The 19,889-nt window shown below is 35.1% G+C and overlaps 1 protein-coding gene across 20 annotated transcripts in view; it reads left to right on the top strand.

Moving 5' to 3' along the window:
- Window positions 1–19,889, top strand: part of MECOM (MDS1 and EVI1 complex locus) — a 584,109-nt gene that overhangs the window by 520,399 nt on the left and 43,821 nt on the right. For 9 of the 20 annotated variants that reach the window (XM_008983493.5, XM_002759402.6, XM_008983496.4 and 6 more), the window contains 3 exons: window positions 3,041–3,175; window positions 15,259–15,361; window positions 18,889–19,105. In XM_008983493.5, the coding sequence (XP_008981741.1) occupies window positions 3,041–3,175; window positions 15,259–15,361; window positions 18,889–19,105 (455 nt within the window). Of the gene's footprint in view, window positions 137–328; window positions 389–3,040; window positions 3,176–15,258; window positions 15,362–18,888; window positions 19,106–19,889 lie in introns of those variants that run through there. The other 11 variants (XM_078353875.1, XM_078353880.1, XM_078353878.1 and 8 more) reach the window with 3 other exon arrangements.

Raw genomic sequence — 19,889 nt, forward strand, 5'->3', positions numbered from 1 at the left:
TCTCGAAATGTTGCTCGGGATCATTTGAAAGGATTTTCGTGCAGGAGCGTTGGGGGCTGCTGATTACTTATTTTGTTTATTTTGATTCTTCTGTGATTGCCTATTATTGCTGAGTTGAGGCCATAGAAATCTAAAGGTAAGAGAACTCCTCACTTTAAAAGAAAAAAAAAAAAAGTCTGGGCGATGTGAAAGTTTGTCACTTTGGACAGTTTCCTGCCGGGGCACCGTTTCTCGGGGCGCCCCCCGCCCCCCCGCCGTCTTTCCTCCTAGTCCTCAGTCTCGCGGAGCCCTGCTGCTTATCTACGTTGCTAAGCCGGGGGATTTCCTTGTTCCTCCTGCGAAACGGTGCGGTCTGGACACGTCTCCGGGGTGGGTCGTCCGGCCTTCGGTGGGTTTCTCTGCCGGCTCGTCGGCCTCTTTTTCTTGCGTTCTTCTCCTCTTTCCCCTCCCTCCGTGTGTCTCTGTCCGTCGGTTTCGGGGACTCAGAAGGTGCGGTTGCCAAAATCTGAATTCCTGGCACTGGCCACGCGACTTTGGAGCCGCTCTCGGCCGAGTTCCACCTTGCCAAGTAACAGCTTTGCTGTCCAACATCGTGTGCTGCTTTGCGAGAAAGTCACATTCGGACCCTTTGGCTAGATTGTGGGGATTTTTTTTTTTTTTTTTTTTCTTTCCCCCTTTTGCTGTTGGTTTTTTGAAAGGGCCTTTCTCTAAAGTCTACCTAAAGGGTTTTTTTTTTTTTTTTTTTTTTTTTTTTTTAAAGCTATCTTTGGAGCTTGACAGCTTTTAAAAACACAGGAGTGTGTTATATGAAATGACTGAAGATGTGTCGTTACTTTATTTTATTCGAGATTTCCGACACCATTAAGACATTTGGGAGACAAATGCAGTTCTGCTAGCAAATCACAAGTGAATAATTCACCCAGGGGGCAAACGTTTCTGGAGAAAGCTAAGCTTTTGTCTTGGGGCAAGAATATTGAGAGGAAGAATGTTAATACGATGGTGAAATCTTTGAATAATCATGTAACACATTATGTAAGAAGACATTCTTTGGAAATAAACCTTTTTAAAAATTAATTTTGCTGTTGACAGTGGCAATGCTAATAATGTTAACACGGAATGAAACTACACCTACAATTTTTATGTGCAGTATATGTAATACTTAACTCCCTGCTCCTATAAAAGGGAATGTTTGAAAGCTAAGGGGATAGATGCTTCTTGACTTTGAAATTAACAATTTTTCCACATCTTTCTGCAAATATGAAATGGAGTTAGTGTTGCATTTCACTGGCTTTATTCTATTTCCTTTATTAAATATTTCTTTGGTGCGTCAGGAGAACTGCCTTTTTTTTTTTTTTTTTTGCCAGTCAAGAAAACAAACAACAAAAGATCAACCAAAGCCCAAACAGAGTGAACAAACAAAACCCAGCAACAAACCCTAACTTTTTACTATTTAAAACTGTGCATTGCTATTGTTTTCTATGTACCTTCTCAACATCTGGGATGGGGGGAAATCTCAAGTTGCCATTTGAGTTACTCAGCACTGAGACTTAAAGAAACATCTTAAAATTTGTAACTTTATTAATAACAAATTTTTAGAATTTATCTTTCTTAATAGAGAGGATATTTCAGTGTACACTTTTTGTCATTTTTAGTGTGAAGAGGCGTCCTTGAAAAAGAAGAGTTTGATTTGTGTGTGTTTGTGTGTGTGTGTGTGTGTGTGTGTGTAGCAATTACTATCCCTATCTTATGTTCAATTTTTCTTTTTTAAATTGTGGGACGACTTATTGCCCTTCAATTTCCTCATGGCCAAAGGCTTATTCATAGTGCTTGTTGACTAAAGCCCTCAGAGCACTGGGTTCTTCTTGAAGTTTATGGTGAGTTAATGACTTGAATCTCCAATTGGATGATTACCTGAATTCTATGCAAAATTGCTTTTGGTCTCAGTACTAAAGAGCTTAATTTTAACTTTCATGTAGGTATGCATACAACAGAGATCTGTAGGAGTAATTTAATTCATTAATTTTTGTTCTAGGTATATTGCTTAGTCTTTGATAGGAAACTTCCTCGTTTGCATTAACTGATTGACATAACATTACCTACCTTTGTAGTTTTTCACCATCAGGTCAACAACTCTACAGCTTTTAATATTGATGTTGAAGACATTATTTCTGTTAGTGAATCAGAATAGCTTGGTTTAAGTACACAAGACCTTAAAAATTGAAGTTTCCCACTTCAATTTTTGTTTAATGTGTCCTAACTAAATGATTAACATTAATTTGGGCCAAATGTAAACTCTCATGAAAAATAACAATATATAAGTATACCTAATGATAACAGTATGTTACAGTATTTTAATATATTTTTATTTGTTCACAAGGAGCCAGCTTTGTTACTTTGCTTACTAGCCAAAATATTGAAACATGCATTGACATGTGTTAACTAAAACCTGAGTTTGCCATGCTTTCCCTGAGTATTTCCTAATTGATTATTTTCATTTGTTTTTCTTTAGTTTGGTTGAAAGCACCAATCAGGCAAATCTTTTATCTCCTTCAATTAAGAGTGTGATTTAATTGTTTCATGGTGATGAAACGCTAACTATGAAGAAAACATTTAGATGAAAGTTTTTAAATTAGGTGCATAAATGTGAAAATATATGCTTACGTGAGACTATTCACATATGAAATATTGACTATAATGTTTAGAAATACTATGTTAATATAGGCTGTTCAATTTTTGTGTGCGTGAAAATCACATTGGATAAAATTAGCACTAATTTATGCATACGAAAAGAAGCACTTTTGAAACCAGTTCATCAGTTTTTGTAACAAATTGCAAGTGCTTTATTCCTTTTTTTAAAAAGCAGTATGTTGTCGTTTTCAAGGTAACTTCTCATTTCCTCTCTGTTAATATGCCTGCAATCTGACTTTTTTTAAGGATCTGAAGAAGGAATATACATTTCAATACAATATTTTCAAACAACTGATTATTTTAATGGGTGGGCCAATATGGCAATTGATTGTTCTCATCTTCTTCCCTCCAGATCTTAGATGAGTTTTGCAATGTGAAGTTCTGCATAGATGCCAGTCAACCAGATGTAGGAAGCTGGCTCAAGTACATTAGATTCGCTGGCTGTTATGATCAGCACAACCTCGTTGCATGCCAGATAAATGATCAGGTATGTTGTAAAGATTTTTTTGTCTTTCCTTGAGAGCACTAAAGTATCAGTGAAGCCTGAAGAATAAAAATAACAGTGAGCTGCAGTAGACCCTTATGGCCTGTTTGTTGGTATTGTGAAAGATAATGCACACATATAAGTAAAATGCAGAACAAAGTCATGTTTATTACTACTTTCTTTACATTCTTTGAGTAGTCTATTCACTTTGTACTAGTATCCTTCATAAATGCACCAGTTTTCTTAGTATGACTGAATGATTTAAAAACTGAGTATTACTACTGCCTACTGTTCATTTTTTCTTTGCTATCATAATAGGTACATTCATGAAAGGTATTGAGCTAATCAAGAACATCTTGTGAATTTATGCAGAAATTGGAAGTGATATACTTGAAATGTTATATAGGTTTTATTTGAAATGTATATGCATGATATCGGTGTGGACGTTATGCATTTTATATTGATTTGCCTAATTATAAGTGAAAACACTTACTTTTAGATTAATTAAAATACTTTTTTGGTATATGTTAAAAAGTTTAAAAATAACCCTGCTGGAAATTGCTTTGTGACGTTATGGAGGACCATGCAGTGACGTTGACTTTAATAACAGTAACTATGAAATAAAGATCATGAAAATATCACGAAACATATTCTGCACTTAATAAAATTAGGTTATGAATCTTATAATATAATATGACAATACCTGAAATAACAAGAAATTCAGCCCATTAATTTTTGTTTTAGAAACATTGTTGGGTTAGAATTTAATTATGTTATAATCATTTATTTCTTTTAACCCAATGGTTTTCTAAATCAAATCTGTTTCAAAGACCATATTGAAGTAGTTGCTTGGCAAATTTACTATGAAATCACCATCGAGAGAAAGAATAGTTTAAATTAAATGTTTCCAATTGAAAACTGTTAAATAAAGCTAGTGTCAATTGGTCTAAGACTCTCTATTTCATTCATCATTGTGAGATTTTTCTTTGGCATCTTACCAGCTACCAGATAATTTTTACTGACTAAACTGTGTAAGAGGCAGTAAATTGTAAAATTAGGTTTAAATAGGAATCATTTAAAAACCTGCAACATATATCAAAAATAATAAACCAATCAATTGCTTTTTCTCATTGCCACAAGAAAACAAGAGGCATTATTGACGAAGGAAAACATTATTAAATTAGCTATTGATTGTGAGCAGAAAATACCCCGTCTATCATATGAGCTACTGTCATCATCAACCACAAATATTTTTTGAGCACCTACTATATGCAGATGTGGGAAATACATAGGTGATGTGAAGGAATTAATGTTAGACTTCTTAAAAAAGAACTGGAGGGCCTCAAGGGATAGTTTTAAGTCAGAATAATTGTTTGCTATTCATAATTATTGACAATGGGAGCTATTTCCTTAGACAGATATAAGGAAACTGTTATAGAATCAGTGAAAAGATGATTTAAGAATGGGACTTGCAGCCAATCCAAGTCCACTTGTAGCCATTTTTTCATTTAATATTTATGTGTCTGGTGTTTTACAATAAATATACTCTTATCATTGGGAATCTTGATTGCATTAAAAAAGGGAAACTGTTTTCCTGTTTCTAACTATGATTAGGCCACTTATTAGAGTAGGCATTTAAATTTCACCATAGTTACTTTTGAAATATACATTGTAAAATACATTGTTTTCAAAAGAAAATATGCTGGTTTTATACCTTAATGGCATGTTTACTTATTTTGACTAAATAATCAGAGAAAATAATCTGGGCAAACAGATGAGGACAATATTAGACATATTTTTCTTAGGTGCTAATTTTTAACTTTTATATTATGCTGCCCGAAATCTAAGATGCCAACAGAATGCATATCAAATAATATAACTTTGAAATTCGAGTAAATTCATCCATAAACAACAAGGGTGGAAAGTCAGAGGTAAAAGTCAGATTTGTATGATAACGTGTATGTATATAATCACTCTTAGCCCAGTTGACAAGACAAAAGGGAACAGACACCCAAATGTTGTGTGCATGTATTATAAGCACATTCACCTATAAGCACATATGCTTATTCTAAAATCCAATTAAAACTAGCAATTATAGACAACTTTGAAACGTGAATGTAGGACTAGGTACAATGGTAAAAGAGCTGACTAAAGGGATTCTCTAGGTCTGTTTTTTTGCTATCTTTTCCAGGAGGAATAGGAGCTGCCAAATGGCAAATAAGCACAACTCATCACATAATGAACACTCCCATTGAGGGAGGTTTTATTTAATATTTAGCTATAGAGAAAGACCCTGGTATTGGAGTAATTATTAAGCATTAATGACATCAGTTCACCTGTATAACACAAAAGCAAATGGAACGCTCTACAAGAAATTGTAAAGTGTTTCTCTTTGCTCTGATTCTTAGATACAGCTAAAGTTTATCAAATGAATTTTAAGAACAAGACAGGTATAAATCCTGAAATCTAAAAAAAAAAGGAATTTCAGATGAAGCTTTCAACTGCAAGTTAGTCATGATAATTAGGTCATCTAATAAAGAAAGAAAAAGATTACCCAGAACAAAACCAGGGTATATAAATTATAGTTTACTTTTTCAAAAATACATATTTTTAAAAGTTCTAATATTAAAGATCAAGTTTAATCAATTCGGAACAGTTTTTAATGATATGGAGGAGCCATATTAAAGAAAATAAATATGCTTGCTAAGATGATAATATAGTTTGATAGTAGTAGGACAATCAAAACGTCATATGCTGGATAACCTGTATTTGATATCTTTGTGGGTGAAGAAGTTCTAGAAACAGCATAGATTTTGGTTTTTAAGTAAAGTTGATGAAAGATGTAATCTATTTTGTATCAGAAAAAAATAAAAACAAAAGCCTCTCAATTAACACTTTTCCCATTCCTTTCTACTAGCGTTTTAGTTAAGGTGATTTTCCTGAGTTTAAGTTTTCCAATAGGTTTCTGCCAGTTACTTCATTTCAGATTTTTTTTTCAGACAGACTATGCTTTGTGACAGCTTGCTTTCTTGTCAGTGCTGCCTAGAAAGACTCAAGTTTTGTGATTTTAGACATCTCTTTAATTTCATGTTTTCAAAATTATTGCAGTGATGTTTCTGGAGATACACATTCTGAAAACATTGGCACCATGCTGCTAAACCATAATTTCTAAGTAGCTGTGGCTTGTGACTGATATCTTTATTCACCCCTGAAAAAATGTATTAACTACAGTAATTTATCTCTATGAAAGAAGCGACGCCAAAGACACTGGTAAATTGAGCCACAGTCAAACTCAAGTCATAAAATAGTAGATCCATTAAATACACCCAAGTCTCTTTATCATTGATATTCTAGTTATTTTTCCCTTACAGTTTCTCGACAATGCTATGTAGTTCTATGGCTGTGGCACAGTGGTTGGCTGGAAATTTTTACTGAGACAGACAATGCTTAAATATTTACATTCTAACAACCTGAAATTATTCTTGGTTGCTTTCAGAAGCAAGAACAGGCCCTGAAAGGCAGAGCAGGGTAGGAGCAAAAGCAGAGAGTTGGTTGAGGAAATCTCTTTCCAGACTAGGTCCTCAAGAGGACCAAAATACAGAAGAAACATTAAAATGGTTTTTTTTTTCATTATTCAGAGGTTTCATTTACATACAGAAGCACCCATGTGTTTAATGTCAAGTAGACCAATCATCTAAATGATTTACTGTTTTTTTTTTGTAAACTGGTTGTTTTGATATTTTTTCCTTTAAAGTCTTGTAGCTCTCTTACTTTTACAAACCATTTCAATTGGTGGGTGTAACTCATTGCTTTAGATTTGGTCTCACCCTGTTCTTGCCTCTCTCTCCATCTTTTGATAAGTCTCCTTTTGACCCCACATATACCCTTCACCTGGATCAGAAGCAGGGCTACCTACCCATGGGTCCCAACCACCTCAAACAAGGCCAGTTCTCATGTTTGAATAGATTTACAAAGTTTGGGTACTTACGGAGTAGTTCTCTGGACACAACAGTTTTACTCTAATACTTCTTCATCGTGAAACCGATATTGATAATAATGAGAGAGTCACTAATATACAATTTATGTAAATTGGCTTTTTAGACTTAAATGAGACCTACTTTTCCACTTATTATTAATACAATTTATGTAAGTTGACTTTTTAGGCTTAAATGAAACCTGCCTTTCCACTGATAATTAGAACGATCTGGGCAAGTACTTTGGGGTAACGTTTTGTGTGTATTCTGTATTGTAAGAAGGAACACAATTTCATTCAAACTCCTGGCCTGCCCTAACATGGTCTATGAGTAGAATAAAGTTCTCAGAAACCCAAGACATTATTAATCTTGTCATTTACACAAGGTGATAAGTCCTTTCATTTTTAAGTAGGCCCTTGACAGCTGGTATTTAGTAAGTAGAATAAGAGAAGTCTGCTGTTCACTCTGAATAAAAAGAAATGTGTCGATAAGAGATTATCTAATGCCTGATGTATATTTTGAAGAAATGAGATACAGAAGAATGAGTGCCCCTCAGAGAATACAAAGTCAGAATTCACTTAAGGATTCTGCCAGCTCCCTTGTGGTTAATGAACAGCAACAAGACTCTACAGTGTTTTCACTATAGAGTTGGAACAGGCATTGTTCTCGTTTGTGCTTTACCTTATAAAGTTTTAACTGCTTCCAGGACGATCATAGCTGATGTGGCACCCTGCGTTTGCTCTCCTTGGGTCCATGTGAATGACTATATCAGACTGCTGTGACACTAGAACAGCATTATATCGTGAGCTTATTATGGGCTCAATTATTATTTTCTTTGGATTTTACTAAGAAAAAAATCCATTTTCCTACATCATTCAATTAGTACAATTTGTGCAAAAAAGCAGGGGTGATTAGCTACATATACTGCAAAAATGTAATTTGTTAGACTCCTTCCATAATTTAAAAACATTTGTGTCTACTACTGTCAGGTAATTTGTTAATTTGCTCTTCCTTTACAAGGATATCTGTCCACATTTTGTATGAGTTCTTTTGATGTTAGAGTTGTTACTGGCTTTGGGCATTTTCTTTGCTTTGCTTTTAAGTCTAGTTCCACTTTTATACCAAAGTTATGTTTTGCTGTTTTAAGATGAATGCCAGCTGGCAATACCCAGAGACGGGCTTTGTGAACAGTGCCTAAGCTGACTTTGGGGGGATGTTGTCTGGCTGATAAGTTACTTCCTTCACCTGAAGATGAAACTCTTTCAAACATAGTTTGCCATTTGATTTTTACATCATAAAACAAACATCACCTCATCCCCTGCCCCTAATAAAGTTTCCTTCATGTAGCAATGCCTAGGACACATAACTGACATACATTAGGATTTTTATTAAGATTCACAAACTGCATAAGTTGAAAGAGGGGTGACCTGAAGAATTAAGTGCACATTTTAAGTAACATTGTTTACATGTATATATCACCTTTCATTCTGGAAGATTGCAAAACATCACACCCACAATAGACTGTAGCTATTTCTGTAGCTATTTCATAAAAAAGTCATAAGAATGCTTTACAAGCCATCAAGGAGGAGAATGTTTTGGTCAAGGACACAAGAGAAGCCTCCAGCCAAGTAAAACACCAAAGATGATCTTTTTAGCTTCTTTATAATGTAATAATGGAACTCTTCCCAAATGTTTGGAAACCATTCAAAATGATCCCCAGTTTTCATACAGCCAGATGAAATGACCACCTTAAAGACAGGTAGTTAATGGATATTTTTGGGGAACTCTGTAGAGAGGCCCTCGAGGTTATTTAAGGAGATATTTTGCAAAGCTTTCAGGCTGGGAACACTGTAAGCTTCATGTATAATAATGTGTATCATTATCAATTGCCCTATTTATGAAAACTAGAACAATCAATTCTCTCTCTATTTTGTTTCATCCAATGAGTTATACTTGGTTTTCTTTTCATGTCACTAACAAAGAGATAAAGATGTGGAGATGAAAAAATTTCCCCTTCAAAGATATCTTGGTCTGGTGGAGTCATATTTTTCATATAGGAAGTGGGTATAGCAAGGCAGTACCTAATCTTTCTCAATTAATATTTTCTTGTCTTTAGACTGTTACCGTGGAGACAAACATAGGATACTTTTTCTTTGGAGAAACTAAGGGTGATTTGCTTTGGCAATGCTTAGCCATGGTAAAGCTTCCATGAACAAATTTATGTTCAGTCATCAATCTCAGCTGAGGACACTTCTCTTTACCTGTCATTAATTAGGCTCAGAGTGTATAATAGGATCCTTTCTCCAGAGAATCCTATTAAACTTTGCATCACTCCTGAATTGGGGTTTCCCACGTTACTCTGGATAGATCAGAGGTCCAGACTCTGTCTCCTACTGCATATATTGTATCTGTAGACTTGAAACCACCTCTCTGCAGTACCAAGACTGGCAGATATGTCCATATCAAATGTTGACTTGGTTCAAACATGCAAACTGTTACCTACCTCCCTTCCTACCACCCTCCAATTGCTGAAGTTCCATTCAGCTTTTCCTATCTTCAGACTGGTAAATTGAATGGAAGTATAGAAAATAAAGCATTTAGGCCAAATGCTGGGAGCTGGAAGAGGAAGAAATCAACTGTCAGCTTCAAAGTGAAAAGACACCAATAGTCAGAAAAGGTTTTCTCTCAGTACAGATTTTGCTGGGCGTACATTTCTCTATTATTTCAATTATTACAACTTCCTGCATAGGTTGAAGGTCATTCGTAATTCACACTTCTGTCATTTTTAGACATTCCAAATGCAGTCTATTGAGCATAAATAAAACTTCCAGTGTTTGATCGGGAAAAATAAATGGGGATTCATAACAATAAGGCCTTGTTCATCTTTTAAAAGTAAATGTATTTTCCTTCTTTCTTATTTTCCCCCTTGTGTGCAGAATTTTTCTGTCTCAACAATACAAGCATAATACTTTAAATCAATCCACAGATAAAGTATCTGACAGATTCCAGATTTTTGTTCTCTAGTATAATAAACAAGACCCACCAGATTACCATTTGTAAATACTAATGATAGAGGATTTGGTTGAATGCAATCCTTGAGAGTATAAAACAGTTATACGGAAAGTTAATATTCCTATCAAAATGCTTACGAGTTCTATACTTGCTTTACTGCTGTCCTCTTGGACTTAACCAAATAAAATGAGTAATGATATATGATTAATTCTAATTCCAAGTATATATAAAATTTGTAAAACATAATATATAATTACATAAAACTTGTATGATATATAATAAGACTTAATCATGTGCCATGAAGCTTTTGTTCTTATTATATATAATTTTAAATATATAAAATATGAGATTACTAATGTGCAAATTTAAAAACTTATTCAAAACATATACTTTGCCATATTTATGTCAAATTATAATATATATATAAGCATGTTTATATTTATAAATAATACCACATGAAAATGTACAATTTGGAAGTCTAAATTTTGCTAAATCAATTTCATATCACCACTGCCTTTTATACTTAACTTAGCCTTGTGAGTATTAACTGAACAGATATTCTCTTTGCATTTGGAACTGCTTCCAGGGTTTGATTAAAATAAATTAATTATAATAATTCCGTGTAGGGCATTTAATTTCTCTACATATGTATAATATTATATTTGTGCCTTGAGTTGTGGGTTTTACCAGTGGTAAAACTGAACAATTTTGGATTTCTAGTTTTACTTTTCAACTACTTGAATAATTTAGAATTTCAAAGAAACATTTAGAAATTTCACTAGTGTACTATTTCAACAAATTAAAAAAAAAACATTAAGAAATCTGTTACTGAAACATTTACTATAAAAATTTTTCTTATAAATCGAAGTATCCAGGGATCCAAATATAATATTCATACTTACAAAGGTATAAATATTACTTTATTGAAAAATACAAGAGTCTAGCAAGATACTGAGAAAATTTAATTTTTTATGTAATAAAATGAAAAAACCATCTCAACTGGCAAAAGTTCAATGTGTATGGGAGTTAGGTTATGTTCATAACATGTTGTGCTTCTGGATTTTGGTATTAGCTACCAAATAGAAAATTTTGGAAGAGCTAACACGGTTTTAAAATATTTCTTATTACTTTTTTAAAAAATGGAATTTCCATATAATCTATTTCTTTACAATATAAGACCCCAGTCCTCTTATCTTACACCTTGTACTGGGATGAATTGAGTTTTTTCTTCTAATAGAACATTCTGAGAGAGAGAGAGAACAAAAATAATAAATGAACAACCTTTTCATATTAATTCAAACTTTTTCTAAGTGTTGAAGATTCTTGAGCCTCTCTTTATATATTTGAGGTATATTCATCATTACAAACTTTCAGATCCAGGATATTTTTATTTTGGATCCAGAGAACTTTTTACACAAAACCCCGATAGGAGAGAAGACCCGTTATTAACCATGTTATGGAACTTAACAGATTGACTCCCGTTTTTCCCCAACACAAAAATGAGAGCATTATATTAGTAGTGTTTCTGCTTCTGGCATGTAATACAGATGGTATATAATTCACTGGACTGCAACATAGTTGAGACATTGAGAATACACTCATTTTAAAGACATTATAACTGTATTTTTGTAAGCCTGGTCAAGCATACTTACTATATACAAATATGTGAGAAAATCTATATAAATCACCTTGTTGTTGCATTTTTATTTGCTGAAAGATCTATTTTATAACATAAAAGTATATTTTCTAAAAAGCCTGATTCCTCTAAGATGTCATCCCATCATTTCCCCACAATATTGTTTCAAGGCGACAAATTGTCATTTTGTTTTGGTTTAAATTACTCCTGTCATTTCTCAAATGCCTGCTGGCATACCATGGATATTATTAGAAAGTAAATTAAATTTATATGTAGACATCTCTAGATCCAAGTATTCAAATTCTACTTTTGGGCCATTGTAGTTAGAAGAGGAAAACAACTTTGCTCAAGTGTCCCTAAAATCCTAAGGGATGAGAGATAATGAAGATCAAGTGGTAGAAACACCTTGAGAAAAGGACTAGGTTTGTTAGGGTGTGGCAAATGGAACTTCGAGGGACATTCTTATTGCCATATGAGGAAGCATGCCCAGAATCTGCCCTCATTATGTCTGGTGCTTGCCAGTTCTTTTCAAACCTCAGTTTCATGAGCACCATAAAAACTCACTTAAAATTGAAAAGAACACCCTGAAGTTAAAATCCACTCTGCTTTTCTTTGCCTTTCATGGCTTGGAATGTCACCTTTTACCTCCAGTAAATAAAGCCAACATCAACACTCTTCCGTGTCTTTTATTTTTTATGTACTCAATATTCTTCACATGACAATCTGGACACTTAAAGGGAAATTACAGTAGTGATCTATGTCTTGGCAAAGAGAATTGTCTTTATAATATATAGTTACAGTGTATCCATCATTTTCTTTTGTTTCTTGGACTGTTCACATTGGATCCAGTAAATCTAAATTAACTGGAATTAAAAGAGACATGATTAATAGTGGACTACAAAGAAATAATGATATCATGACCTGACGTGTGTCTAAGTAGTATTCCCCAATAGAGACAATCGCACCGTTTTACTGTCTTGCAGGGTATTGTCTCTTTAACCTCACTATTTCCGAGAAGCCACCGAAAAGTTCTAATATGTCACAATTCAAATGTCAACATGTTGTTGGAAAGGAAGCTAATAAGTTAAACCTTTGAGAGATGCCAAAAAAAAAAAAAAAAAAAAAAAAGGGTGATTCAAACTGTTGAGAGAAGTCCATTGTTTTCTAAGGGGAAATAGAACTCCAGAATGAAACAGGGTACTTAAAAGTATTTAACTGGAAGGTTTAGGGGAAAAAAGCAAACTCATGCATTATTTTATTATTATTTTAAATCTGGTAATCTTTTGAAAAGAACTGTTCTCAGTGTACTTCCAAGGAAAAGAAAATGTGAATGGCTAGGATTAATAGGATACAAACTGCAAATAAACTTTTTTATAGAAACAGCACATAACAAGGAGTAATTTTCCCAAGACAGTCTGGATTCTGTGGACAAACTCAAAGAACCTTAGGTTATATTATAACATACCGTAGCAACATTTCATGTTTGGCACTGTCGTCTATAAACCAGCTTCCGATGCTTCAGCTACTATTGAATGAAGAAAAATTATTTAGACAGGAAGGAAGCTAAGCAGAAAATACTCCTCATTAAGTTATTTTACAAATTTAGCACAATTTTGTGCTCTGGTCTTGTTATAGAAAAATAAACAATTGGACTTCAGAGCCACCTACTGGAATAAAGAGGCACGTACAAAGTCCTCAGTGTTCCAAAAGGTAAATAGATAAATAAAATTAAAGTATGAGCATTTCTGCTGATCTTATAAGACATCATCTTATGCAGCTTTTCTTAGTTTGAAGTACCAAAAAACCATAGTTAACAGTAGTATCTTCTAAGAATATATTCTTAGAATACCATGGTGGTTGTTGTGGTGTTGTTCTGGCTTTGTGTGTGTGTGTTGCTCAGATATTTAGAATCTGGACTTTTTTGGCTTAATACGTTTGATTCTGGCCTGGTCGCAGAGGCTCATTCATATTCCTAGCACTTTGTGAGGCTGAGATGGGAAGATTGCTTGAGCCCAGGAGTTTGAGACCAGCCAGGGTAATGCAGTGAAATCCCGTCTCTACCAAAAAATACTAAAATTAGCTGGGCATGATGGTGCACGATGTAGTCCCAGCTACTCAGGCAGCTGAGGTAATAGGATCGCCAGAGCCCAGGGAGGCTGAGGCTGCCGTGAGCTGTGATTGTGCCATTGTACTCCAGCCTGGACAACAGAATGAGACCCTGTCTTCAAAAAAAAAAAAAAAAGATTGATTCTGTTTGTGGATATTCTTAGTAGGAAGATTGGGAGAAAAGACTCATTGGACTGTTAAAGAGAGAGAAGAATATATGAGGCAAAGGAATAATTTCCTTCTCAGAGTACTGTAGGGTCTCACAAAGGTACTGTGGTGTAATATAATTGGTCTCATTTTCACCAGTTAATTGTAGACCTTCACTTTTTCATCTAAAGGCTTTATCTGATTATGGGATTATTTAATTAAATAACCTTAGAATGAAATGAAAAACTGAAAATATTTTTATGGTAAAATGAATAAACATCTAAAAGATTTTCATGCTGAAAAGCTTTTTTAAATGAAAAAAAAAAAAAAGAAAGAAAGAAAAACCTGGTACCTGGACAGGTAAATTGGACAATGACTTGCCCAAGTCACTGAGCTGCTCAGGTGAAAGGCAGGCAGCTCTTGGAAATTTCAGGTCAGGGTTCTTTCCACACTTGCGCCACTGCTTTCCAGTCAGTCATTAACAGATGTATTAAATGCTTCCTCTCCTCAGAACTTTGCTAGAAAGCAAGGGGAATAAGCACCACCCCTACCATCCCGATAAATGAATCAATAAAATGCGTAATGCCTGCTTTCAAAGAGAGTGAATCAGGAGCTGGGCCTGAAGACAGGACCCAGGTATGGGAGCACCCTTCTGATTGGTGAGAGAAGAGTTAAGTTTTGAAAAAGCAAAATACTCTCCTTTGTTGTCATGATCCTTTATGTCATGTCCTTTCAACCTATTACCTTCCAAACACATTGTTGAGAAGGTGCTACTTTTGCAAACTTGCTTAAGTGGGGAAGGTGCAAGGTAAGCTGGGCTACCGCTGGAGAACTCCAGGCAGGATTCAACTCTGTGAGTATGTGCGGTTTGCTAGGGAGCTTTGAGGATTCAGAGAAGGGAAAGCTCTTCGTTAAACATTACACAGGATATATGTGACGCAGCTAGCTGTGCATTAAGAAAATTTGATTTGTGAAGTAGGATTTGGAAAAGATTTGTGAACTGGCTTGAGAGTCACAGCTTTCCATTTGTCACCAGAGGGCTCATTTTCAGATATAACACAGGAAATCACACTTCTTTTGATGAAGAAATAAAAAGATGTTTGTTAAGGTAAGACAAAATGTACAGATATCTTAGTGTATACCTTGCCCTTTGTTAATATATGTACATCTCTCTCTTTCCTGATCCCATCCCCTTTATTCTGTCTTTATAGATATTCTACAGAGTAGTTGCAGACATTGCGCCGGGAGAGGAGCTTCTGCTGTTCATGAAGAGCGAAGACTATCCCCATGAAACGATGGCGCCGGACATCCACGGTTAGTACCAGTCGCACCACCCTCCTCCTCACCCTCCATTGCGACTGTAAAGTAGCATCCAAACCGTCCATTGTTCTTGGTGTTTGTTTGTTAGTTTCCCTGGCTTTTCAGTGTCAGTTTTAACAAGTTCCTTCTCTTGAAGCAGCTATTTTCTTGGTTTGACATCTGGCCACTACTACAGTGAAGCTGAAGTAAGCAGAGGTCTTCCTTAAAATGGAGGTCAAAGGAATTTTGAGTATTTGCACAGGAACTTCACCTAGTTAAGCCTTTTGTCAATGCATTAGTCTATGGTGAGAATCCTTTCACTGTGTAAGGGGCCTTTCAGGGAGCTTGATTTTGAGCTTTCCTAAATAAGGGGATGTTTTTGTCATCTAATGTTCTATTACTGGGAAAAGTATTTCTACTGCAGTAAAATCTTAGCCAATATGACCATATGGGAGGGGTGTCAGAGAAGGGGCTTTGGGAAAAATGTGCAGATGAGGAAATTTTAGAGTCAGAGGAATTTTTATTTGCCAGAGGCCTTTTCTAAATCAAAAGATAATAAAAAACAATGATTATCAGTAGAAATGTATGTTTAGTTCAGATAAAGAGAACATTTTGCTTACATTGATTTGTATCATTGAGATGAACATTTAATATGTATTTTTCTTCTTCCTCTCTCTGTTTTCTAGTATAATGTGATTTGGACTAGGTTCAACATCTAGTGGCATCTTTAGAATATTTTGTAGTTGGAAGGTCCATTGGGAAGGATTACCCATTCCAGCCTACCATAGAGTCAGGGATCACCACCCTTCACCCTTCTAGCATCCCAGGTGGGAAAAATCTCAGCTTCTGCCTTTATACCTCCAGAAAGCTGCCACTCTTGGTGGGTTCTCTTTACTTGAACATTTTTTCCTTTGGACTGCATTCTGCCTCTTTGTAGGTTATACAGGAGTAGTTGTATTTTCGGTGTAGTTGGGGAGGGGTGGCAGTGGGGGACTTTGGTATTTATTTCCCTGTTAGCAGCTCTGACATGCAAATAGCTTTAGAAACCTAGAGTCCCCAGTTAGCCTGGTAGAGTCTGAACCTGAAGGGTGTATCTATCCCAAAGGGAAAGGGCTGTGTGGCAGCAAGGAGGAGTTCTTAGATGTTGAAGAACCGCAATCGGGGCTTTCTGGTGCAATGAATAGTTCATCCATAAATGTTAGATCTAAAAAGGTTTTCAAACAATGAGTTTTTAAAATATAAATAATTAGGTTAATACTCCAAAAGCTCTAAATAGAAGTGACTATTCTTTTAAGGCTGCCATTTGTAAACGAATATCCTTTACAACACTCTTGAACCCATCATTCGCTTCTGGTTTTCATTGCATCACATTTATATCCACACATACACTACATATGTTACATATAATTCTTATAATATTTAAATGATGATTTTTATTTCATATTCCCAGTATTCAACTCCTCTTAGGAAAATAAATTTTTAAAAAAACACATGCATTGCATGCCTACTAGATGATAGATATTATATACTCTCTCTATATTGTCTCATTTACGCTTTTATGCATAGAACCTGTGAGAAAGAAATTATATCCATTTTACATATAGGGAAACTGAGCCTAATTAAGGCTAAGTAAATTGCCCAAGAATGCATGGTTGATAAATGGTGGGGTCAGCATTCAACCCAAGATCTTTGCTGTCTCGGATGCCTAGGCCTTCTCTATGCACTATGTGGCCTGGAGATACTGTTTGTGTTCAGAACCCTGGCTGAGGTCCTATATATAGATCTTAAATATGTGAATAGTATTACAGACTGTTGGAAATGTTTCTATTAACTGGTTAATGTCATTGAGAATCCCATCCTTAGAGCCAAGTTGATTTTCTTTTAGAACACCTCCCTCTCTTTTGACCCTCTAAATCCAAACTGTTGAATCCACATGGTAATTGCTTTACCTTTCTGTTACCACTGTTACGGATTTAGTTTAAACTAAACCAGCATCTTATGTGGGTTTCTGCAGCAATGTCTCTCTTGGCCTCTCTGCGTGACTTCTCATGCTGCAACTGGGGAAAATTCTTCTAAAAACCAAGTCTGAATATATCCCCTGCTTTCCAACTTTCAATGGATCTTTTCCTTTTTAACATAGATTTACAAAGTCTCTGGTGAGCTGCACCCCCTCCAACTTTATTTTGCACTTCTCCCCTATATGCGCTCTGTGAACCTACCATACTTTACCACAGCTCTACCTTTCTGTGGATGTGCCATGTTCTTTCTTGCCTCCATCACTGGTGCATGTTGTTCCCCCTGCTTGAAATGTGCCCCCTCCTTCCACTTCACCTGGCTGATTCTTACTCATTACAGAACCTTCCAGATATGATGGATTAGTAGTGTTTCTCTAGGCTCCTTTAGGTTCTATGCTTGCATCTGCCATAAAATATATCACAGTCTGTTTGTTCATAAGTATATCCTCTTAAATTTCTTATATATTAATTCCCAAGCAAAATGCCTAACATTTAGTAGGTGACTAAAGTATTCTCTCAAAAACATTCAATCAATGAACAATTGAAGAGTAACATCTTCCTTGGCCATAGGTCTATAAAAGAGGGATTATGTGTCATATTGTTTGCCATGGGTTTATTTTTTTATTTTTATTTTTTAGCAGAGTGAGCTGTTTTCAAGACTTCTGTGATTGTATCTGTGTGATCTGTGCAGAGTGTGGCTTTATGAGTGGGCTGAAATCTATTCAAAAGACAAAAATAGAAACAATACCATCACTACCTGACATTTTATAACCTTGTTATCTCTACATCCCACTACTACCATTTATTTATCTTATTGATTTAAAGTGGAAATTAATGATATGTTTGCTATTTAACAAAGCTATGCCAATTAGCACTGACCCTAGGGTAACATAAATTACCCTAGAAGGGTACTAAAAACATCCTGTGTCCCATTATTAGTGATGATGAATGTTAAACCATTTCCAAGTTTGCTGACATTGACCAGGCTTAAGTGTGGCTCAGATAGGAACTCTGTGTCCCATGTTCTCTCCAGATAACATGGCATATGGGATAGAAATGGGTTCAAAGCCTTACACACCATGTAGCTCTATAGTCCCTGAAAAGTTTACACTTAAATTCTCTGAACCTGAAACCCTCATCTGAAAACTAGAATAAAAATCTGACCTATAATTTCTCATAATCAGGTTTTAAGGAATGTCAGTAATCCATGTACAGGGTTGAGAAAATATATGATGCTCAGTAGTGGTATCTATTATTTTTAGTATTCTCTGAACCTGAAAAGGCTTAGTTGTAAAGTTTTACTGATCAGGAGGATATAATCTAGTCACAGCCGTTGCTTACGTTATTGTTCCAGTCTCTGTCCTGGGTTCTTTACACATAATATTTCTAATCCACATTAAAATTGATGTAATAGAAATGACAATCAAATAATACCTATTATGTTTTGTAAAATTCAGTAAGATTGGCTGGTTTGTGGTGGCAATTCTTGACCGTTCAATCCTAGTAACACCCGAATTGTTTTCACAGAAGAACGGCAATATCGCTGTGAAGACTGTGATCAGCTCTTTGAATCTAAGGCTGAACTAGCAGATCACCAAAAGTTTCCTTGCAGTACTCCTCACTCAGCATTTTCAATGGTTGAAGAGGACTTCCAGCAAAAACTTGAAAGCGAGAGTGATCTCCAAGAGATACACACGATCCAGGAGTGTAAGGAATGTGACCAGGTTTTTCCTGATTTGCAAAGGTTAGAAATGGCATGTTGTACCACAAAACTTGTGTATTTATTGTGCAATGTTATGCTGAATTTTGAGGCTTTATGCATATGGAAAATTTGGAACTGCAATGAGCTGGACAAATGCACTTGTGACATGTTCAAAAATCATTTTTGCCGGATATTCTCATCTGTAAAATATTTACAGTGAAATTGGAATTAGCTACTTTGATGCCAGATGAAAAATAATGTTATATTATTATTAAATACTGTTATTAGAAACTGAAGGCTTAACTTTATAGTAAATGATGATTTAGAGAAAATATAGAGTGCTGAAACAAATTAAAGTAATTATCTGTTAAGAAACAATAAAGCTACCCCTAGAAACATTCAGATGATCTTTTTTTTAAAGATTAGATCTGGTACTCAATGACAGATGAATGATCTTTTGATAGAGCAGTAATTCATGGATTTAATTTCAATAATTTATCTGAATTGCACATATATAAAAGAATAAGAGAAGCATGTTAGATTTCCTCAAGTGTTGAATTTCCTAAAAGGAAAAAGAGAAACATAAAAATCAAAATGAAGTAATTCTTTAACACTTTTTTTAACATAATAAAAATCATATTTTAGTGACATTAACTTTTTATAGCCTTTTGATTTTTTTTTTTTTTTTTTGATATGGAGTTTCGCTCTTGTTACCCAGGCTGGAGTGCAATGGCGCAATCTTGGCTCATGGCAACCTCTGCCTCCTGGAGTCAATTCTCCTGCCTCAGCCTCCCGAGTAGCTGGGATTACAGGCACGTGCCACCAT

This window comes from Callithrix jacchus, chromosome 17 (assembly GCF_049354715.1).
Source record: "Callithrix jacchus isolate 240 chromosome 17, calJac240_pri, whole genome shotgun sequence".
Lineage (NCBI taxonomy): Eukaryota > Metazoa > Chordata > Mammalia > Primates > Cebidae > Callithrix > Callithrix jacchus.